The following is a 24,571-nucleotide window of genomic DNA, read 5'->3' on the forward strand; positions in this document are numbered from 1 at the left end:
GAGATCTCTGAAACACTGGATATGTTTCTTCATTTAAAAAAAGAATTTTTTTAATTAAACCATCCAATTTAATGTTTTTATATGGCACTTTAGTTTTGAAGGTAAAGTGATCTAGAGACAGCTGACAAAGAAATTATAACTGCAATTCCTTGGTGAAAATGTTAATGACAGCAAAATATTGTTTAATTAGATGATTGCGGCATCTGGATTAACACGCTTTAAGAGCGATGTTCCTGTGCTTGTCTGCTTCTTCACACTTTACAGACATTTTGTCATCTCCAGGTCATTAGGAAAGAATTTTTAATGATTTTTCTAGAAGCAAGCAGTTCAAGTTACATCTAATTAGATGACAATAATAAGCCCAACACATGCAGTAGCTAAATATATACATAATTAACCAGGGAGGGCTTGTTCATCACAGAGTAAAAAAGTGGAAAATGCTAAACAGGAGAAAAAGGTTGGGGTTGGGGAAGTTGTGCTGAATTCATTAGCTGATCATATGAAAAACAACTCAAAAACCTTTAAAAAAAATTCTCAGGTCTAACAGAGGATCATTTACATGTAGCTATGTTAGCAATCATTCTTTTTTTTTTTTTTTCATTCAAGAATGCCAGATTCTAACATCTTTTTCCTAGTATTATTTAATATGGTGTAAAATGAGGCATAGATTGTACCTTTCAGAACACAATGAACAGAAATCAGGTCAACTCTAGGAATTAGAGGCTGAAACACCATTTTTACTCAAATTAAGCATCATTAAAATTCTTTCACATAATCTCCCAAACTTAATATTCTTTGAAAAAAATCCCAAGTGTTTCAAAAATAGTAAAATAAGTTATGCCGTAGTTTTAGTTGAACTCTCATGTAGTTTTCACAAGCTCTCAAATAATAACTAATGAAATGATGAAAGTAGGATATGAACCTGGATATGGAGCAGGTTCCCAATGACACACCACACACAAAAAGCAAAAAAGAAAAATCACCAAAATTTCAAATGGAATACTTAGGTCTAGGCTTATGAGTACTGTACTTCGTTAAATTATACTTTATCATATTTCTAATTATCCACAGCAAATATTTATGAAATTTGTAAATGGAATAAAATAAAGGTTATGAACTGTAAATTACAGGCTTTTAGGTAAGAATCTTTGAAAAACCAGGAGGTTTTCTGAATATTTGATGAATTTCTTTGTCATAGCAAAAATATGTGTTTATTTATTTTCAACTATATCTTTATATGTAGAGATTTTTTTGTGTATATACATATATCATATAAAGGTCTAAAGTCTACATCATGTATTAATACTAGAATATTGTACTATAGGCCTTATAGTGTCTTACTTTTTAAAGCATGTAGAAAGGATAAAAACAAAAACAGTCAAATTTGAAAGACATTAAGAAATAGAAAGTAAGAAATGTGTCATAAAATTTACTTTGTATTTCATGTTAAAATATTATTTCTGGACAAAAGATAAATCTGTGTGTAAGAAAGTAACCAAAATATTTGTAGAAAATGTAAAATTTATTGTCACAGTGACCTATATTTTTAAAACATGAAGCCAGAAAAGATTATTTCATCTTTTCAATCAGATTACAATTCTGTAACTCTTCTGTTTAACATAGAAGGTTTCAAGAATCCTTCACCCTGCAACTCTAGTAAATTCACACAATAGATCACAAAATCATGCATACCTTTACAAAGCATAAATATAAATCAGTTCAATGCTATGAATATTTCCTGGGCATAACTATTCACCCCCGCCCCATAACAACCTAATACTCTCAATAAAAAGATGAGCTATAGGTATAAAATGCTAAGGATATACTAATACAAGTGTAATAATGTATGCCATGGAAAATTAATAAGCTTTTATTTAGGTAAACAAATATAGGTGTAATGCAATGATTCCGAAAGTATGACCTCTAGACCATTTGGACCACTGTCATCAGCATCAAGTTGGAACTTTTTAAAAACAAAAATTCTTCAATCTTACCCAAATCTATGGAGTCAGAACTTTTAGAGTCAGAACTTTTAGTGTGTATTTATTTTAAGGCCTTATTCTGATGTGCTGAAGCTTGAGAACCACAAATAGGGTGGGTGCTGGGGTGCTGATGCTTGGTAGTGCTCAGCTAAGTCCCTCCCTGAGAGTCTGTCATGAGATCAAGGTCCTCCCTCCTTCCCATCTGCATCCAGTGACTGCAGAGTAGAGGTAATGAAGGCCTGATCCCCTTGCTTCAAGGCCTGGGTTACCATTCCAGCCTCAAGCTTCCCCGGGGATCTACTGAGGCCTTTGCTGCAACTCCATTAAAACTCAAAAGTTTCCTACCCACTTCTGCATTCTCCACTCCCTCACTCATCTTGATCCCAAGGGTACTCCTCAAAAAACGTCCTTTTGTAAATCTCTGCTCAGAGTCTGTTTCTCTGATTCTAAGTCCTCACTGAAAACACAACCATGTTTTACATTAAAGTCAATGATTCCAGGCCCCAGCTTGCACTAGACTATCACTAACTACAAAAGTCATGACAGTAAATAAACTTAAAAGGACTCTTTTGATGAAATGCAAAATAAAATGATAAAATTGTTTTAAGTCATTCACTGTTTAGATTTTAAAAGCATTTAACAAATCAGGACTGATGGCCAAAGATAAAATGGCACCACAAATATCCTGAAGCTGTCACCATGTTCTGGCATCAAACTACCTAAGTTTTAATCTAATTTTGTCACTTATTAGCTATGTGACTTGAGAAATTATTTAATTTTTCTTTATCATATTTCTTTATCTATGAAATGAGGATAAGAACAAAACCTAACTCTTAGGGCTATTGTGAGAATTAAATGAGTAAATACACATAAAACCCTAAGGATAATATTTGGCACATTATGAGTCCCTCAATAAACATTAAACTACTATGTACTAATTTTTGAATATTGATATCAATAATTAAAGAAGTATTTTTAAAAGGAATATTGAAACAAAGCAAATACTAAAAATACTATTATTTTTCTTTTTCTGAATCTTGATATCAATAATAATTTTAAAATGCTTTGAAAAGACTAGAATAAAATATAATAAGCCAATCACTTCTTATTTTTGGATTCTAACATTCTGGGTAGAAATAATAAATCTGAGTTTCAATCAACTAAATCAAATAAAAGTATTGCTGAATAATAACTGTGTTCCTAAAACTGCAATGAAACAATATGATTATGAATCTACTATTAACAAGAGTGATGTGAGTACAGTTTAATATCTTTATATTACCTTATATTCTAGGATCCTTAGAGAACTCTGAAAGATGTTTTAATAAGAAGATATGGATAGTGGAGGATAGGAAAGGTAGCAGAATACAACAGTTACTGATAGGGCATTATGTAAAAGTGTGGATGTGTAACCGATGTGATTCTGCAATCTGTATTGGGGGTAAAAATGGGAGTTCATAATCCACTTGAATCTAATATATGTAATATGAGATGTCAAGAGCTTTGTAATATTTTGAACAACCAATAAAAAAAAAAGAAGAAGATACGAATGGATATACTCCATTTGTCACAATTCAGGAACATGGACAATTCTAACTGCTGTCCCAAGAAGTTTTTAATCTTGGTACTAGCGAAGCTTCTCTATGAAACAAGCACCCAAATCTTCAATGCTGATGCTCAGAATAAATTGGCACTCCTACTTCAGGAGGAGGGTAAGGGAAGAATTAATAGAAATATATCCAGGGAGAGCACCTGAGGATATTTACATTCATAACTTCTTCCAATTGCCATCTACTTATAAAGGTTCATTTTACTTGGATAATCATCAGTGTCTGACAAAATCCTGGAAGAGATATTTTTCATCTTTTCTTTGAAGCTTTCCTTGAGTAGACTCTCTCATCCTAATTTCTTCTGTCTCTCAACTTTTATTACACTCAATGACACTTAACTGCATACTTTCTCCAGGGTTCTAAATGTTTTTATATGCACATCTTGTTCTGATAAGTAGATCTTGAAGGGATAGAGCATTGAGGCTCAAACTTGTTGCATCAGAACCACCTAGAGGCTTGCTGAAAGGCAGGTTGCTGGGCTCCACAGCCAGAATTTCTGAGTAGGTAGGTTTTAGGACTCTGAGAATTTGCATCTCTAACACGTCCCCAGGTGGTACCCTATGCTGCACACAGGGAACTATGGTTTGAGAAGCATTGAACTAGGACAAATTATAGATATTTATACTTTTTGAATAACAACATCATACATAGTGTCATCTACTTCTGTTTTGGCCATTCCTGCTGCCACTAATCTCACCCAAATCTTTACCACATGTTATTTTTCTTCTTGGAATCCCCTCTGCTTACTTTCTACTGAAGTTTCGCTCATGTTTCAATTTCCAATTTAAATGTCACCAATGAGAAGTTTTTCTTGATCTCTTAGTTTTAATGGTTTCAAGATCTGTGACCCCCAAATGGCTGGATGTATGGAACTGCTGGTATACAGGTCCGTTTTCCTGACTATACTATGATCTCTTCAAAGACAGAAAACATACTTTACTTGCTTCTGTAATTGCAGTGCAAAATAGCGTATGTGACACAGTGAAATTGCAGTAATTATTTACCAAAAGAAAGACTGGGATCCCAATCAGAATAATATGTACTCCATGTTTGTATAAATATGTTAAATATACTTACTGTCATTGTATATCTAAAAAGAACAACACAAAAGAATGAAAAAAACCTGACATCAATCTATTTTTCTGTAATACTCTCTTCATAGCACTAAGTTTATGCTATTTCAATTCTGATTCACATCACACCTGATGATTATTTTGATTTTCATCAAACTCCATACTGTATTCCTTACATTTCTTCTGAAATTTTGTTCTTCTGAAAGTTTGTTCTGATCACTGGGTGCAGAGAAAGTTTAACTCTGGAATTATCAAACATTTCTTATTTATAGTCTGGCTCTTACCTATAGCTCCAATACTAGCTGTTCTTCGTTCCAACCTAGATACAATACTTGTGTTCCTGAATACACCATATGTATCCAACTGGCAGAAACTGGTGAAATTCTAAACTGGTGAAACTTTAAACTTTATTTCTCCACAAATTTTCTCTCCCTCCCTCCCTCCTTCTCCTTCCCTACCTTTTCCTCTTTCTTTCTTTAATTCTTTTTGTGTGGTACTGAGAATTACATAGGTGGATCTTGGGGTGCTCTAGCACTGGTTTACATTCATAACCTTTTTATTTTTTAGCATGGATCTTGTTAAGTTGCAGAGGTTGGCCTGGAACTTTCAATCCTTTTGCCTCAGCCTCCTGAGCAGTGTGCCACCATGTCTGGTACCCAAACACATTAAACATATTAAAAAAATCTTCCCCTCTGCTTAGCTCTTGCAGCATTCACTATTTACAAAAATTATTCAAAACTTAATATCAGCTGCCTTAAACGTTCTTGTTTATGTAGATTTCATTTATCTATCTAGATTGTAGGTGCTCCGAATTCCTTGTATCTATATTAATTTCATTTTTTCTCATTGTTTTAATGTGTAGTTGTAATAATTATTTAAAATCTCACAATAAATTCTTTTAAAAAGTCAATGTCTATACACTTTTTATGTCACCAAATACAAAACAAGAAAGATACTTTTAAACTCCCCTGATGGAACTCTGCCAGCTCTGGCTTAGAAATCCAAAGGTTGTTCAAACCAGAAAAAGAAATATCGATCTCTGTATTGTTCAGGGGCAACTTTTGGAAGGGAATGGCAATATTATCAGCTCTATTCAGATTCAGACACAATGGTCTTTCCAGAATTAGAGAAAGAGACTCCCAGAAAGCAAAAGTCATGAAGTGGGTGGTGCTTTTGGTGGAACTGTACCATATTGTTAGAAATCTACCCTACATGAGCAAATGCAGCAGAAAAGATGGAGAGTAGGAGAGGCCTTTAGAATGATGATCTAGGCAATGTTTCATCCAGAGGGGAGTGTGTTCCATCTGAGAACAGTAAAACCGTTTAATATGAATGTCTTCTAGATTAGAAACTGAATCGGAAGTGAGGTATATCACTTGTTTTACACCCAACAGCTCCAAATAACTAGCACAGCCAAGGAAAAAAACACAAGACCATCTAATAATAGGTTCTGAGATAAATCTCTGAAGAACAGGTAATAGAAAGACTTAACGGGGAATATGGAAAAAAAAAAAAAAGAACACAACTCAGTCAAATGTAAAGAAAATAATAGCCTGAAAAATCAAGTAAGGAAACACATAGCTGAAAATAATACACTAAATGAAAAAGAAGAAACTTTTTAATAGTTTGAGATCCTTAATATGAGAAAAGACATGGATTTCAAAAGATAAGCAACAAATAACAATCTGAGTTTTGGCTGATAAATTATATTTTTAAAAAAGGAATAAATAAAGATAAAAATTGATTTAAATTTTCTGTCTTAATGGGAGCATTTTAAAATGTTGATATGCTTTTCAGTACAAAAACAGGAGAAACATATTATAGGTTATTTTAAAAAATTAAATATAGCTCTAGGAGAATGAATAAAAAGTTGACTACATTTTAAATCATTAGAGAGGTGGGTCAAAAATTATTCATGTGGACAAAAAGAACAATACAACATGAAAAGCAAGAAAACATAACATTCTTTATATTTCAAGTACATATTAATTCTATCTATATATTTAAGTAAAGTGCCAGTTAAATAGTATAATACATTTCTTTTAATTTTGAGGGAGTAAATAGTTCTTTAAGATACATATGTGTATACTATATATTTGAATATATGAATATATAAATATATAAGTAATTAAAGTGCAAAGAGATTTCAACATTCAAATAACAATAACAATCATGTTCACCTGCTTATTTAATACATATCTATGTTATCCATGTTTAACGTATGCCTATAGTATCCACAGTCATACCTGTATATGATAGATTATTAAAAAATACTATTACATAATTATATTTTAAAGCAATGATTAAGAGCAGTACATTGCCCTAAGTTCATGGTTGTGGGCATTCATTCATAACAAAATAATAATAGTTGCTTAAATTCATTTAAGTGCGGAAAGTTTCCATAGAGCCTAATTTATAGAAGGAAACCCTTTGTAGTTCAATATGAATGAGGTCCTTTGGAGCTTAACTTAAGAAACAAGAAAGAGGTACTTAAATCTCATAGACATATATTTAACCAGTGACAACTAGTGATTTAGCAGGAAAACAAAGCCACTACCTCCTTTTAATTTACAAGCATATTGACTGTTGAGGTGCCTGGCAGTTACTCATCATTTAGAAAATGTAATCTGATTTTTTATTTTTACTTGCAGATTTTAAGGAAAAAGATGCTGTAACCCAATCATGCAACAATCCAGGTGACATCTGTACTAGGCAGAATCCTGTTGTTATTCTCCTGTCTAGCTGCAATTGCTGAGAATGACAAAGTAGTGAAATTACATTTTCCCATTATTATTTCCAGACACTCTCTGGCAATGGTTTGTTGACTCTAATAAACCTTCAGACAAAGCTGTCAGCAAAGGAAATGGCAGAAGGAGAGCAAGGAAAAGCCTCTTCAACAACAAATGCATCTAAAACCTTGGTATTAGCTTGTACAGCTTCTGATAAAATTTAATGTGAGTGCTTCAATATTTATTTTAATGCTGCTCTGGAATTCCAAAGAGAAAAATATATCACATCAAGTCATATTAACAATGATTTTGATGAACATAAACATATTGCGAGTTTAAAAAATGAGATGTCTTACCTGCTATGGTATTAAGAAACATCAAATATTCAAAGTTTGAAATTTCCCTTCTTTGCCAGCGCTGAGTCATGTTGGAAGATTTATAAAGCTGTCGAGGAGTGGCCAATGATATCCTCCTGTTAAGCACACCATAACAAACACAGTCTCTCTTAGCTCATGGCTTTTAAAAATCCAGTATTAACTAAAGTATTGGTTTGGAGTTACTCAATTTAAAATACTTTATAGTTTGTTTTTCTTAGACAAATATTAAAAGATATCTTAATTTTGGAAATAAGCAATATTTGAGAATTCTATTACAGAGAAAATACTGAGGATAAGCCTATTTGAAAGCAATTCTATTTGTGAAAATATAACAGTAAATGGGTATTTACAAGTAAATAAGAAGAAAAAAGATAAAACCATACTCAAAATAAATCAAGGAGTTTTTATACAACACAATAAATCTACCCCATGTTAACAAGCTAGTTGGTAATTTAGTCAAGTGTCTGCTTGCAAGCATTTGACTTAAATCTTACATAACAATGGTGGCTGTCACTAATGTGTATGCCTGCTTCCATACAGTTTGTGTAAGGCCTCTACACACAATGTATATCCCTCTAATGAGGTCAAAAACAAACAACTGAGAACTGAGAATAAATGAGTAGTTCCAGAAGAAGGGACATAAGAACAGAATTAGGAAATAAATCAGAAAAAGTTTTATAGATTATAATACTTTCCAGGTTCAAAGTGGTTATCTAAATATAATAGAAATTGGTATATTTAGAAAATTATGATAAAACTTACTGAGTTTTTTAAAATGATCAATGAAGTTTCCCAAACTTTTAACATTCATTGGTGTCTCAGCGATTATTCATGGTACCCTATGGCCAAGTTTATTTAATAAACAGTTCTGTTTATTAAATAGTTAGGTCTATAGTTAGATCTAAACAACTCAGAAAATACTGAATGTCTGTTATGATTTGGAAGTTGTCTCCCAAATGTTCATGTGCTAGAAGGTTGGTGCTCTGTGGTGGTATTAAGCCTGCACGAAACTTAAGATTTGGGATTTTATGGAAGATATTAAGTCACCGGGTACTGTCCTTGGAAGGAATTCATGATGATTCCTGGACTCAGTGAGTTCTCAAGACATCAGGCTGCTATAATGTGAAGCCATTCTGGGTCTTTGATCCCATCTGCATGTAAATGTCCCCTTCTGCTTCTCCATCATGTTGTGACATAGCAAAGGGGCCCTAGCCAGAGGCTGAACAGACAAGGCCTCCTGTTCTTGGAATTTCAGCTTCCCAAAACAGTGCATTAATAATTATAGCAATTAATATAAAAAGAATGTGATTGTTTTAAGAATAATGACAATAATACTTAAAAACTAAAACACAAACTATAGTTCCTGGCACATGGGAAGTACTCAGTAAACAAAAGCTATGAACATATTAATTAAAGGGTATTCATTAGGTTATTCTAGCTTAATGGAAATATTACCTTTGTTCTAAACCTTTGCTCATTAATCAACCATCTAATTTATAGTGTGATCTCTGTGGTGGGTATGCCCAAGAATTGGCCTAAAGAATTCTGAAGTCAATTGTTTTGTTAATATACCTGCCTTTGAGTTTGGGTGTTTTGTTATTTTTGTTTAAAATTAGTATCTTGAGGCTTTAACTTAAAAGGTCCCGAGAGTTGGGTTAACTCTGCTTAAGTGACAAAACCCAATGTCAAAAAGCAAAGCAAGGAATGGATCTCTAGACGTTTTTGTGACTCTACCAAGATATGGAGAGGTTCTACCTGTACGAGTCAGATATCATTCCTTCTATTGACAACTCTCTAAATATAACTAGACCTTACCACACCCCACACACATATATACACACTCATGGATGTGCATATCTACCTATTTGAACCTGTGTATGTATGTGCATGTATGTATATGTGTATAATGCACATGGTTTTTTATGGTTTACAAAGTGACTTTTTTATTCTCTCAAAAAATTCTCGAATGATTCAGAAAAGATATTGTCCCCATTTTATGGTGGGTGAGAGTGTCATTCCTCTTGCCTGGAATTATCCAATCAATATTTACTGAGTTCCTACTAAATACTCAGCTCTTATTGCTACCCAGCTTGTAAGTAGCAGGTTTAAGCCTCAGTTCAGTGTCCCCCTAACCTCTTCTGTTCTTTCTAAGACTACATGTCTCAGGAAGTTTAAAAAAAATAAGCCTGTAAGAATAGTATTAGGAAACTAAGAATTAGTTGAACCTTTAGGGAAAAGTCAAGCCATGGACAACAAAAGGACTGAATGCCTTCATGAATTAACAGAGAAAGAAGCAATGCTTATCATTTTCTTTGCTTTCAGAACAATAGTCTTCCAAAAGTCAAAGTGAGATCAAATGTAGTTAAAAAAGAAAGGATACTCATAATAGGCAAGGAAAATAGTAAGAGCACTACTGGTAGTTTTAAATAAATCGAGATTCAGGTTTAGACTAGTCCAAGAGCACTGAAGGAGATCACACATGCCTTCTAGAAACCCTTCAGTAAACTTTCAGCAGATATGGTCATTGAGAAAGCTGCCAAGAGGTAGGAAAAAAGTTAGATGTATTTGTGAGTTCTTAATGTTCATTTCTGGAAAAATTCTTGAATTGATGAGTAAACAAATAGACTGCACTTGGGAAAGGAGGTAGCTATTCCTGTGAGTCAGCTTTGATTCAGTAAGAACAAGTCTTGCAAAACTAACCTCATTTTCTTTGATAGATTAAATGCATTTTTTCTTTGACCTGTATTTTATATAAGTGCTTCATTATCTACTAATATCTTAGTTGAATCTTGTCATTCTACTAGGAAATATCCTGAGCATGTGCATACATGTCAGTGGATTGCTCTTGTACAGTATGTGAAAAGAAAATAGATAAGATGTAATACAAGGGAACTCCAGCTGAATAGCACTTAAAAAGCACTTTTGCAATTAGGCACTGTGCTAGGTGCTATAGATTAAAAGATTAATAAAACACAGTCCCTGTCTTTAAAATGTCTGTAACCTATTTAAGGAAAGATAGACAAAGATTAGTTTTCTTTCCATTCAGGTAGTACACTGCAGGAGTCTTCAGGAATAAAACAGTATGTGGTAGAAACTGTTGCATATCTACTCAAAGCCTATCTCCCTTCTTCTACATTAATGCAGTTCTTCTTTTGTTCAGGTAGGAGGCAACAAGGAGTCAGAGGTATATTTGTCATAAATTCTAGGGGGTTGTTGAGCTAAGCCATCAAACTCTCCCTACTACTTTAGGAGTGGGAAGGTTGTCCCATTCTGACCAAACAGGCTTGACATTCTGATCAAACAGACTTAAGATATAAACATTACTGAAGGTCCATGAGAAATGTATTCCTTCCTAACACAGAGAAGTTTAAAGAGAAATCCTTTGTATCTTTTTTTCCTACTTAATGTAGTTGTGTGAGGATGTGATGTATGGAGCAGTAGTGTTAATTTTGTGAACACGAGGCCAACTTAAGAGTCCTGACATCACTGAATCTCTAACTCAGTACTGATAATGCTTTACTATAGGTCTTTTGTATTAAGCGTGTGTGTGTGCACGCATGTGTGTGCATGCATACACACAGATACAGAGAGAGAGAGAGAGAGAGAGAGAGAGGGAACACCCCTACTTTTAGTTGGGTATTCGATTACTTAGCATCAAAACCAGACTAATTGCTATTAGAAATAAGCATAATGATTGTGTTTTCTGCTCAAAGTAGTATCTTTTAATAAAATAAGGTTTCAAAATGATTCTTCTAAAATATCAAGATGAAAGATTTACGTAATGGTTAAAACTGTCATGATTAATGACTGTTACTCAAGGTAAACTCCATGAATTTTATTATATTAATGAAGAAACACATATACATAGCATTTAAAAAAGCATAATTCATATATTATTATATAGCAATTAGTCATAAACATCTTGAAGCTTTTGGTATGTTTCCTACAAGATAATAAGAAACATGTCTTCTTTGTATACATGTAATTTTACCTATGATATACAATCAACTTTTTTACTTATTCATCTAGATATGTGTTAAATAAAACTCTGCTTTAACTACATTGTTATTTGCAAAATAGCTGTTTTCATAACTTCTTTCCACACAAACAACTCACAGAGAATGAAAATTCCTTGGTCCTTGAAATAATCATAATGTACAACTGCACTGACATTTCTGTCATACCAAGACTGAAACATGAAGAAAGTTAAGATAATGTGTGATATAATAATCACCTGGCTTGTGGAAGACCATAGCTGGTTCCGACTCCAACCCGAGGCAAGCTATAAACAACTTTTTTTACTGTTGCTTGATCAGGAAAATTAAACATTACTGAGGCTGTGGTAAGAAGAAAAGAATATGAGTTAGAAAACCAGAGTAGAACTAAGCATCAACTTAAGAAATCATTTTCAAGTGTCTATCATGGTTTATTTGCAAAGGTAATTAATTTTCATGACAAAATAGCCTTCTCTATAGCTATGTCTGTGTGAAACAAGGATTAACATTTTCAAACAAATTAATTTTTTCTTATTTTTAAAAATGAATTTTTGTTTTAGCAAGAACCTACCCAAAGGAGAAATAAAGCAACAAAAATCAAGACAGCCTTACACCATATAAATGAATAACATCCAAATGTGAGCACATTTTTCTTACAAAGTATTTAAGAACACTTACTTCGGTTTGCCATAAATACTTCCAGAGCAGTGTTTTGTAGAAGATAACGTCTAGAAAATACGGCTCGTATCTCACTGAACATCCATTTTCCATGAAGTCCTTCTGTGTATGCAAGAACCTGAAATAAACAGTTTAAGGGTAAGTGGAAATCATTAAGTATTATTTAAGACTCTGACAGTATCTTAGTTGGTGTTCTACTAGAGTCAGTAAATTGGGGATTATCTTTCTGGATTCAGGATAGTCAATTCACTTGATACTGTATATTTTGCAAAGTTTTTGCCTTTCTAAATTGTCTTGGTTGGCTTAAGAGAATATGAAGGAGTGGAAAAATTACATTTTCAAGGTGACCTTGTGACTTAAAACAAAATATATTGTTTTGAGTTTTGCAACAGGATATGTTATAGGTGGATCTGGTGACCACCTGTAACATATCCTGTTGGTTCTTTCCAATGTCCCTTCTCCCCTTTCTTCCTTATTTAATGGAAGCCCAGTTATTGTGAAAGAGTTTGTTTAATCACCCCAGGAAATGGATCATGATTAGTTTCAGGTAGGACTCAGCAAACTCTTTCTGTAAAAGGTTGGATGGTAGATATTTTAATACTTTGCAGGCCACGTGGTCCATTACAACTATGTAACTGCCATTGTAGTGTGAAAGCAGTCACAGACAATATATAAATAAATGGGTATGAATAAGTTCCAATAAAGCTGGATTTGGAATATTCATGGACTAGAATTTTGCTTAACCCATGGTCTAAGCCAATCATAATATTGTTATTTTCTGTTTCCCCAAATTTCCAGACCCACCATTGGCTAATGAGAACACGGCTAGAGGCAACCGAGGATGTTTTAGAAAAGGAAAATGAATTATATGTAGCTGGCACACCCTTTCCGCCTTCTGGCTTGAATGAAAATGTGATGGCTAAAACTGTAGCAGCAATTGTGTAATCATGAGAGAGGAAAGCCAAGGTAAGCAAGGTTGGTCCTAACAATGAACTACTGGTACAATCTGAGATACCATCCATGTCAGGGCTTCCTGTTACACGATATCAATTCATATTAGATTAAGCCATAATTATCATGTCTGCAACAAACAGATTCCTTCTTGATACACCAGTGTAATTTAACAATACATAAATTCCTTTTCTACTTGCTTTGGTGTACTTATGTTTGCTTTGGTAGAAACAGGAACTGATTTTTGAGTTTTATATACATTAGACTTCTTAAACTTTGAAAAGAAGTTATAATTTCCTTTGTGCATATTCTTTCTTTAGAAAATAAACATAAAATACATATGTATATAATCTTTTGGTCCTTTTGTTTTGAAAAATCACATTTTCTAACCCTTAATTCAGTTTTGTCTTTCTCTAGAAACTGGAAGGTTTTTGGAAGTAGCCAGACAACTACTTAAATCCTGAGCCATTTTGGAGTCAGACTTCTATTAAATGTCAGCTCTGCTATTTGTTAACTATAGGACCTTGGGAAAATTACCTAACTCCATTAGATTTTTGTCCTTTGAAAAACAGTGACAATAATACCTATTATTGGTTAGTTTAAGCAAAGCTGATGAAAGTAAAGTATATGGCCCTCATTATTATGTTCATAAGTTAAATATGTTCTTGTTGTTGAACAGCATATGACAAGTGTTTTTCCATTTCTAAATGCAAAACTTCTTTTTGTATATTTCACAAAAGAGTTATAGTGGCTTTCCATAATTTATATTTGTAAATTCTTAGTCAGCTATAATAGTTTCCAGATTTGAATTTCATGGAACAGTGTGTGTGCGTGTGCGTGTGCGTGTGTGTGTGTGTGTTTTAAGAAAAGGGAAGGAATACTAATACATGGTTGCTAACTTCTTTTGTGTGTGTGAAATAAGAAACATTATAAGACAAAGTTGAAAATGTGTTCAAGTATGACCATTATTTCATTTAAAAAATTAAATTTGAAAACTCAAACAGTAAAATGAGTAAAACACAAATCTTCCCATGAAACCCATGTTGGAACCCTCATACCAATACTGGTATGCCAGGAAAACATACACACACACACACACATACATACAAACGCGCACGCACGTACATGCGCGCGCGCACACACACACACACACACACACACACAGATACATCTCACATATGTACCCCTTATCATATCTGTACCCATTTTTGTCTTTGGGAAAAATGATATAACTCAAAAAACCTGTTAGTTTGACTCCTGAAGTACTCCTTGTAAAAAAAAAACACTGCCAATTTTGAATTTATAGCCTTTCAGGTCTGCCTTCTCCCTTAATTACTTGCTCTGTGACAATGAATCTGCACCCTTTAAAGATTTTTCCTCTGCTGGATGACATGATGCTAAACTCTGTCAGGAAAGGGCACTGAAGAGACGATGCAGAGGAGTCTTTTCTTCCCATTCTCGTGGGCTCACTCAGCAGGTTCCTGGGCCGCAGCGCCCAGCTTCTGGGGTGCAACAGCACCCATTGTCCAGAAGTTTTCTCAGTACTCTTCTTAGCTAGCAGTTTCACTAGCTCTCTGGAGGGTGGATTTTTGGAAAGTTCTGGAGGACAGAAGTCCAGCAGGCTGCTCTAGCTGGGTCCCAGAGTGAGCTACAGCCAGGTCCTTCCCCAATAACCCTGAGGGACCTTATCCTTGCATTCTATGATAGCCCTAAGACTACTGGCTACTCCTTATATGTTGTATTCCTACACAGAGTGCTTGATTTCTTACCAGCCATTCCCTTGTAGCACCAGTTTCCTTACATAATTTATATTATAATTATTTATATCACACTTGTTCTGTCTACAAAGGTATGTGGCTTCTCTTCCCTAACTGGATCCAGACTGATCTCAAAGCTTAGTGGGATGATAATGTAGTGAGACCTTAGACACACCACTTGGGAAGTGTGTGGAGGATAAAGCCAAAGGTTGTGAGACTGAAGGAAGAGTGACCAGATGGGATACTACTCAGCCAAGTGATGAGGACTGTGATCAATTTGTATACATTTCAGAAATGTAAAGGAATATCATTTATAGTCAATTAAATGCTGAGTTTATGGCATGTTTCTATAAAAGTCTGGGCTTCAAGCCCAGGTCTGAAATATGAACTGATACTATAAAATTGTCTCTGTTTTATTTATACCTTTACTGGTTACATAATGTTCTGTGAGTTTTAGGACCTTCTATAGTAACTCTTTGTTTGTTTTTCATTACAGTCCAAGATATTCTCTTAAGTCTTTTAAGTGCTTTCATCTATACTTGAGGTTTGTGGTTTTGTTTTCTTTGTTAAGTCAACCTTCCCAGATCATCTGGTTTGCCTACCTGCTTCTCCAAATCACTGAATACACAATGAAATCTATTGAACAAATATTAACTACCCCATTCAGTTTTACTTTCTGAAAGTTGAATGAGCATAATTTTTATTATGTCATTCAAGTTATAGACAAGAATATTAAAGTGTCTTGTTTCCAAAGCTTATGGACTTGAGCTATTTTCAGCTGATGACCTGGTATCCAGAAGAAATGAAGGAAGAAAGAGCTCATGTGAGCCTATGCCCTGAGGTCTGCCCTACTCACCTAGGAGCTGAAGCCCACAGGAAACAACACAAAACAAATATAATAGAAGTGCTGTAAACCTTCTATCCAAATGTGGGCTTAACACATATTATCGGATGATTATGTCAAGGAAAAATAGGGCTGCTGTGCACTCATGTGTATCAGAGATGTATAATGTTGTCAGAAACATGTATATTACTGTCACATCAGGTTCATCTTTTTTTCTTCTAAGGCAGCTAATATTGTGCAAACTAAAAAGTCCTTGTTTAGTGATGGCTTCACTGATTTCAAATCATCCAATACATATATCAGAACAAGTCGTAGAAATACTTTTTTTAAATGTGAGAAATCTAAATTTTGTGCCAAGTTATTTCCTGTTAAAAATGGAGGAAATGGCTTCAGAAAGTTAGACATGCTCTTCTTGGTGTTTTATGAAATTGTCACTAATCGACACTTACAGCTTCAACCACTGAATTACAGGATTTGTAATGCAATGAAAAGTTATAAGTCTCCATTACCTTATGACTCCATATAAATCAATAACTCAGGAATAGAGTAAATATACTCAAGATGAAATAGTTCAAAAGATATTTCAGGTACATTCACGTGTGATTAACCATGTTCTTCTCATAACTTCCAGCTGAATGGAGAAGATTTTAAGTTCTGAAGAAAAGTCACACCACAAGATGGAAGAAGCCTGGATTCTACAACGACCACTGGAGACAATCTCTGGCTGATGGCTACTGTGTGGAACGTGGGGCAAGGTGTAGGGAGTAGCTGTGGAACTCCCTTGACCCCACTCCTTGTGTCTCAGTGACACTGATTTACTACCAAAGGCATGAAAAAATATTAGAATGGGTTCTTTCTCATCTCTTTTTTCACATTACCATTCTCTCACTAAAAATATAAACAGGTAGCTCTCTCCTGGTGTACAGGCTGGGGTATAAGATCTAGTGAGGGGATGGGAGCCTCAAGCAACGGCACATTCAAAATGCCGATGGAGGTGTTAAACCCCCATGACTGGCTTAAAAATCATTCTGTTACAAGTTGGATGGTTTTCCAATTCTTTACTTTCAAGGAGGAAGAGTTAGATCTAGTTGGGCTGTTACTGAAAGACAATTAAAAATAATGACGACAGACTTCTAGGTGATTTTTTTGCACTCAACTTGGAAAAGGGACAAAACACTAAATAACATTGCTATAATAAACTTCAGCATCCTTCCATTTATGTATGTGAACAAGATTTTCAACATATCTATAAAAAGAAAGGAATAACTCTAATATTGATTTCTGTATTTTTCTGGCAATAAGTACTATTAATTTGTTAGCTATGCACCTCAAGATGAATTTTGAATGCCAGTTTGCTTTTTAAAATCGATAATTGATTTTAAAAGTGCAAAATATATTTATGTTGTTGAACAACTATAAGCTTAAATAATTGTAATAACAACTTATTCCAAATAAGCACTTAAAGTTTATAGTCTCAGAAATGAGTCAGTTGCGAACAGGAGAGACTGAGTCCCTGACTTTCAGGTGTTCGCAATCAGGAACAGAATCACAAATAACAGGGAAGTGGAATAACAGTACCCCAGCAGAAGGAAGAAGATGTATGGAAATAAGGCACCATGGGCAATGGGTCCAAGTTTTCTGAATATAGCTTGTGAGGAGGAGAGTATCAAAGTAAAATTAGAATAATAAACTATGAGTGGGAAGCCAAGGCGTAAGGCTAGATCTTGCAACTCATGTTGGAGTTTGAACTTGGTCTGAGAACAATGAAAGCCACCGTAAGATTGTAAAGAGGCAAGATGATTAAATTTATACTTTAGAAGTCATCATTATGGCTATGATGTAGAGATTATTTTGACTAGAGAAAAGCCACATTGTTCCAAAAATCTTTGTAAACGGTATTCTATAATTATGAGTAGAAAATCATGGACTCATGATTTAGCAAAAAAAAGAGTATTATTTATACTCTTCAACAGTATCTCTCACATTGTGGTAAGTACTTTTAAATTCATCTATTTGATTACATATATCCCCTAAGAAATGCTAGACTTCAAAAGGGTGGAGACTAGATTTGTACTCTATTTAAATTTCCTTACAAAACTTGCACATAGATGCAACTCAGTCTAAGTTTTGTTGAGTAGAATATTTAACAGTTCAATTTACAAATGAACTGAGTTGCAGCTGGAGTCTTCAGAGCCTACTTTATCTTCAAATGTGTACTCTCCAAATTATGATAAAACTCTTGAGATGAAAAAATGGTATTGGCAAGGTTGCTACATTTTGTCCTATTCATGAATGTCCCCGTGGGTAAATACTAAATCTTTGGCTGTGTTTCATCATTTTCTCAAATTTGGCATATGCTAATAATCTTATATTTCCCCTCTGATGCTATTTTTAAAAAGGATGAGGGTGAGAGACCAGAATTGTACATTATATGAAAAAATACTCAACATCTCTAGCAATTAAAGAAATGCAAATTAAAACTACACTAAAATTTCCTCTCATTCTAGTCAGAACAGCAATTATCAAGAATACAAGTAACAATACATGTTGAGGAGGATGTGAGGAAAAATGTACACTCAAATGTTGCTGGTGGAACTGCAAATTGGTGCAAACCACCCTGGAAAGCGGTATGGAGATTCCTGAGAAAACTTGGAATGGAACCACCATTTGACCCAGTTATATCCACTCCTCAGTATATATCCAAAGGACTTAAAATCAGAATACCACAGTGACAGAGACACATCCATGTTTATAGCAGGTCAATTCACAATAGCTAAGCTGTGAAACCAAACTAGGTGCCCTTCAACAGACGAATAGGAAAAGAAAATGTGATATATATATATACACAATGGAGTACTACTTGGCCATAAAGAAGAATGAAATTGGGCTGGGGATGTGGTTCAAGCGGTAGTGCACTTGCCTGGCATGTGCACAGCACTGGGTTTGATCCTCAGCACCATGTATAAATAAAGATGTTGTGTCCGCCAAAAACTAAAAAATAAATATTAAAAAATAGTCTCTCTCTCTCAAAAAAAAAAAAAAAAAGAAGAATGAAATTATGGCATTTGCCTGTAAACGGTAAAACTGGAGACTATCAAGCTAAGTGAAATAAGCCAATCCCCCAAACCCAAAAGCCAAATATTCTGTCTGATATGTGGATGCTAACTTACAATAAGGTGGGGGTGGAGGTGTGTGTGGGGAAGAATAGAAGTACCTTGGATTAGACAAAGGGGAATAAAGGGAAAGAAGGGAGAATGGGAAAGTTAGTAGAATGAATTAGATATTACTTTCCTATGTGGGTATATGATTATGCAACAAGTGTAATTATCATGTACAACCAGAAGAATGAGAAATTATACTCCATATATGTATAATATGTCAAATACATTTTACTCTCATGTATAACTAATAAAAACAATTTTTTTAAAAAAAGAAAAACTACTTTCTGGTTTCTAGAAACTGGAATGTTAACTTCTTTTGCACTATTCTACATTTGACCATTTAAAAACTATTCTATTTGTATGTCTTCTGGCTTTAGACTTTTGTTTTCTTCTTTTTCAGGTTATTTGTAGTTCTGAATTAGAGGATTATTTTTGAACCAGTTTGGTCATGAGGTCTCATTATTCAGACACCATAAATTTTCTTTTTGAAAATATTTTACATTAAAAATTTAGACATAGAAGTGGTACAAGATTAGAGAGGGGAGTTAAAGTAAAGTTGTAATTGTCAAATCAGCCTTGAGCTTTCCGAGTAGACAGAGGAGAGCCACTTTTCACTGGAGATACAATATTAAGAGAACTATTTTACAACATTAAAACTTTCTACTACAAGGAAGTTTAAACACAAAAAAGTAGTGACAAGTATGTAACTAGGTGAGAAACGTTAATATTTTTTAAGGGCTAAAGTATTTTCTAGTTAGAATTTCTTTATGTTAATTTGGAGAAAACTGCACATAATACTAATGTACTTTTCAATTCTTGCCCAATGTAGCTGCAAACATTTAAAAAATATGTATGCAATATGTCACAAAAACCATAGTTGAGTTTATGTGTATAAAATATGCACTATAATATACAGTTAAGTATTAAGGAGTGGTAACTATTATTATTAATAGTTGTATAAAATTCCATATTTATCTATGATGTGCATTCCATCTAGATCTTGAATTCTAACCATCTAGAATAGTTCTCAGCTCCCTAGTGTGCCACATTCTGCACATTTTCATTCACTGTATATGAGACAAGTTCTCTTTTCATAGCACCAAAATGATGACAATGAAATTCTGCAAATTTATTTTATGTTTTTTTTAATGGAATCTCCTCTGCTTAACTGTAAGCTCTTTGACTATTTGTTCCTCCTTATTATTGTATCCCTGTTACTTCCCAGAGTGCCTGTTACATTGTAGAAACTCAGTAAAATGTTCATTGGATAACTGAATTAAAGGTATACATGGAATCAGTCTGAAGTAACAAAAGTATAAATGAAGATAGAAAATAATAGTATAATGTTAATGGGTATCTATGTTTGGAGGGACATAGAAATGTGGGTTACTGGAGCTTGAATGAAATTCTAGTTTTTAGAAGGCCTAATGAGAATTTCCCATTTGTACTTTCTTGTGTGTTTTTAAAAGAAATTGTGTAGTAGAAGCTGTCTCCTACCTATTCAGAATCCACTTTTCCTCCACCACCCCCACCTGGAGACCACCAGAATTTAGGACTTATTATTATGTGAGATTCTCTATCTATCTATCTACTTACCTACCTACCTTACTATCTAATGAAGCCATTTGAGTTAGGGTATCTGCTAATTACAGTTGAAAGTTTTTTGATGGAAAACCTTATTATTCAATGTAGCCTTCATGTCTCTGTTCTTTGCAGAAGGAAAAAGCCTGACCAATATGTGCATGTGCATATGTACACACACACACACACACACACACACACACACACACGCACGCCGACATGTCTCTATATTAACTGCTCAATTTGCTATAAACTTAAGTCATTCTAAATAATAAAATCAATTAGAATTTTTAAAAATGCAGATGATAAACATTTCCACATATGTGCATGTTCTAGAATGGCTTCCCCTCTTTGTCTGCCTGGAAAATTCCTACCATGCAGTAAAAGCCTATTGCTTAAAACAGCATTTATTCTAAAGATCTTTACCATTTACCAAATATCTGCCAGTTATGTACCAGAAAGACAAGATGAATTTGAATTGCTTTTCAAATATGAAAGACTTTTATTTTCCCGTACTAATTAGATTTTAAAAGCTACTTTAATAAGATATGAGTTCATAGTGTGCTGAGCATATTTTTATGTGAAAACCTGAGGACCTCCAAGCACTTACAGGTGCATCCTTCAGGTACAAGAAAATTTGCTTTTCTTTCTCTTACAGCTAGAGCTCTTCTAGCATCACTTGCTCTCCAAGAAATGCTACAGAGTACAATCCAACTTACAAATAGGGAACTTACATTGTGAAGGTTCTTTAGATTGGGTGTTGTTTTGGGAGCTGATGTTCACATCTACCCAAGCCAGCATGAATGTCAGCTTTGGTTGGTGCTGTCCCTCATTCCACCAGTAATATATCAGTAAGTATGCACTTCACTAGTGCTTGTTTTGGTGCACCAAGTTCCCCTCCCCTCCCTTTCCTTCCCTTCCTCTCCTTTGCCTTCCCTATTTTTCAGTAGGAGGGATTGAACCCAAGGACACTCTACCACTGAGTTACAACCCCAACCCTTTCTATTTTGAGACAGAGTCTAAGTTGCTGAGGCTGGTCTCAAACTTGCTATCCTCCTGCTTCAGCTACTGGCATTTCTGGACTGTAGGTGTGTACCATGGTGCCTTGCCAAGATCATTTCTTTTTTATATATATGCCATGCTGTAGTAGAAGGCACCTGAACCATGGAGGATGACAGAGAGACTCAAGTCTGTAAATTAACATCACTGCAACACAGGTTTCCCTTATGTAAGATGGGAATGATCTATTTTACAGGGTTGTTGTGAGTATTCAATGGAATGACACAGAGAGTGCCCAGCAGACAGGCTGGCAATGTAGTGCTTCATATATGTGTTGAAGAAATGAACTCACATACTTTCCACCAGAACCTCAGCAAAACTCTCAGCTAAGAGGGAGGAGCAGTCTCTGCCCTGCTCACACAGATTCATTTCCAGGGCATTATTCACTGATCTAATATCTGCTTTTGCATTACATATTGGTTCAACTAGGTCTTGTTATTTCCTGGAATTTTTTCTTGTGTACTACTTAATAGATGATTTGGGGTATTCTGTCTGCTGTGTTTGAATCTTAATCTTTTTAAAAAACAATCTTTGTGCTTTAATTTGGCTATTGAATTTGGCTATTGAATTTCCTGTGATATTTTTCCTTCTGCTCCAAATATTCTATGTTAGGGAACAATTGACTCTTCAAGAAATATAACTTAGTTAAACATACACAGCCCAGTTAATGTCCCTTGCTTGTATGTGACTGTTTTTCACAAATATCTGTAACAAGAATAAAAGGAAGTTTTAGAGGTCTCCCAACTTATAGGCAATGGAAATAGTTATTTCCAGGGTCAGGTAGTTCCTACAAGTCTCTTTTGCATTATGGAAATGCCCTATGACTTTTGTTTTTCTTCTGCTTACTTTTAATTTCTTGTTTGTAAAGGTATTAGCAGCAGGGGCTGGGGATGTGGCTCAAGCAGTAACGCGCTCGCTTGGCATGCACGGGGCGCTGGGTTCGGTCCTCAGCACCACATAAAAATAAAATAAAGATGTTGTGTCCACTGAAAACTGAAAAATAAATATCTAAAAATTCTCTCTCTCTCTCTAAAAAAGGTATTACCAGCAAAATTCTACTTCACTGAGGATTTCTCATATATATTTTACCTGAGTATTTTGAGTAAGTTCTCTGTCCCCAGGTAAAGTCTGTTAGCATCACAAATCATTTGTTCATCAAACAAAAATTTAGTCATCACCTACTAGGTCCCAAATATTGTGCCAGCTTTTGGGGATACATAGTGAACAAAAGAGAGGGTCCTTTCTTTCAGACTTCCTATTTGGGATTTAGAACAATTCAATTTTACAGGGTTATTAAAAGAATTAAGTGGGCTACTGTGTTTAATGTTCTTATCTCAGGTGTCCCAACTATCAGGAGGTCACATTTCTATAGGCCAGAGGTCTTCCAGAGCACTCACTGAATAGAGGATGGAGATAGTGATTTTAGACTTAGCTCCCAGTCAGTGGTAGCTCTGAGGAGGACTGGGATGTCCTTGAGAGAAGTAGAAGGAGTAGATTCAATCTGCGTCTTAGAGAAAGCACTCTGGAGACAATTTGAAGAATAACTTGAAAGGAGGATAACTGAATTAAGCGGTAGAAAGTGGTGGGAATCTTATCTGCGACAGTTGCAGTAGGTGGGAAGAGAGGAAGGGAGTAAGCATATTCTTTAGATAAATTAACAAGACTTGTGTGTTTTGCTTTACACTAAGGTAAAGCTATGGAAGGAAGAAAAGGTGTTATAAGCATTTCTGGCTCCAGAGGGTAGGTGAATGGAGCTCTCTGCCTTGTCCTAAGTTTCAGATTAGTGGAAACTATAAATATTGTGAAAAAGAAAAGCAGCTCAGTCAGTGAAGATATTAGATACGGCCATCACTCTTTTGCTACTGCCTATATAAACAGGACTTTCTGGAAAGAAAGTGTGTTAACAATAAAAATAATTAAATTATCTACATTTTTCTACTTTAAATGAATGATAGCAGGGAATGAAATATAAACAAATTAAAATATCTTCTGTTATTAATGTTTTGCTCTCCACTTGTAATATAAATAAACTTAATATGTAAACTGCTTTCTCCATATATGAGGTAATATTTAGTCCAAACCCCATGTTTATGTTGATTGTCCTCCATGGTGCTCAGCAAAGTGCACAGAGCAAGCACAGCATGTGCAGCTCCATGGAGCTCCAGGGTATGATTCTCCAAAATGCATGCTTTAGTAAATAAATAAAAATGCATACTAGATGGGAGGAATAGATGACTCTAGATAGGGCAGAGAGGTGGGAGGGGAAGGGAGGGGGCATGGGGTAATTAACGATGGTTGAATGTGATGATCATTATTATCCAAAGTACATGTATGAGGACACAAATTGGTGTGAGTATACTATGTATACAACCAGAGATATCAAAAATTGAGCTCTATATATGTAATAAGAATTGTAATGTATTCCACTGTTATATATAAATTTTAAAAATAGAAAAAAATGCATACTAGAGACATTTATATGGCAAACTAATTTATAAAAAATGGGGTTCATCTGGTGTACAATCATATATAGTAAATATACTTGTAGTGTTAATATATTTAGGTGATTTTGTTTTCATTAATGTGCAAGAGTTTGGTGAGAATGATGTTTTTATGTCAGAGTAGATAGATTGCTACTGGGTATGCAGGTAAATTTAAAAAGGTTCTTATCCTAGAAATGATGCTGCTGTAATTTAGGAGGGTGATTTATAGAGGAATGACAAAATGACCTAAGTGGAAAGCAGGGGAAAAGGAAGGTATACATATATGTATAA

At 34.5% G+C, this 24,571-nt stretch overlaps 1 protein-coding gene across 4 annotated transcripts in view; it reads right to left on the minus strand.

Annotated features, from left to right (window-relative positions):
* The window catches only part of Nbea (neurobeachin), a 622,915-nt gene that overhangs the window by 96,130 nt on the left and 502,214 nt on the right, over positions 1 to 24,571 (minus strand). For all 4 annotated transcript variants that reach the window (XM_076872612.1, XM_076872611.1, XM_076872614.1 and 1 more), the window contains 3 exons: positions 12,445 to 12,562; positions 12,006 to 12,108; positions 7,751 to 7,866 (listed from right to left, as the gene is read on the minus strand). In XM_076872612.1, coding sequence (XP_076728727.1) covers positions 7,751 to 7,866; positions 12,006 to 12,108; positions 12,445 to 12,562 — 337 coding nt within the window. The remainder of the gene's footprint in view (positions 1 to 7,750; positions 7,867 to 12,005; positions 12,109 to 12,444; positions 12,563 to 24,571) is intronic.

Source organism: Callospermophilus lateralis, chromosome 12 (assembly GCF_048772815.1).
Source record: "Callospermophilus lateralis isolate mCalLat2 chromosome 12, mCalLat2.hap1, whole genome shotgun sequence".
NCBI classification, from domain to species: Eukaryota; Metazoa; Chordata; class Mammalia; order Rodentia; family Sciuridae; genus Callospermophilus; species Callospermophilus lateralis.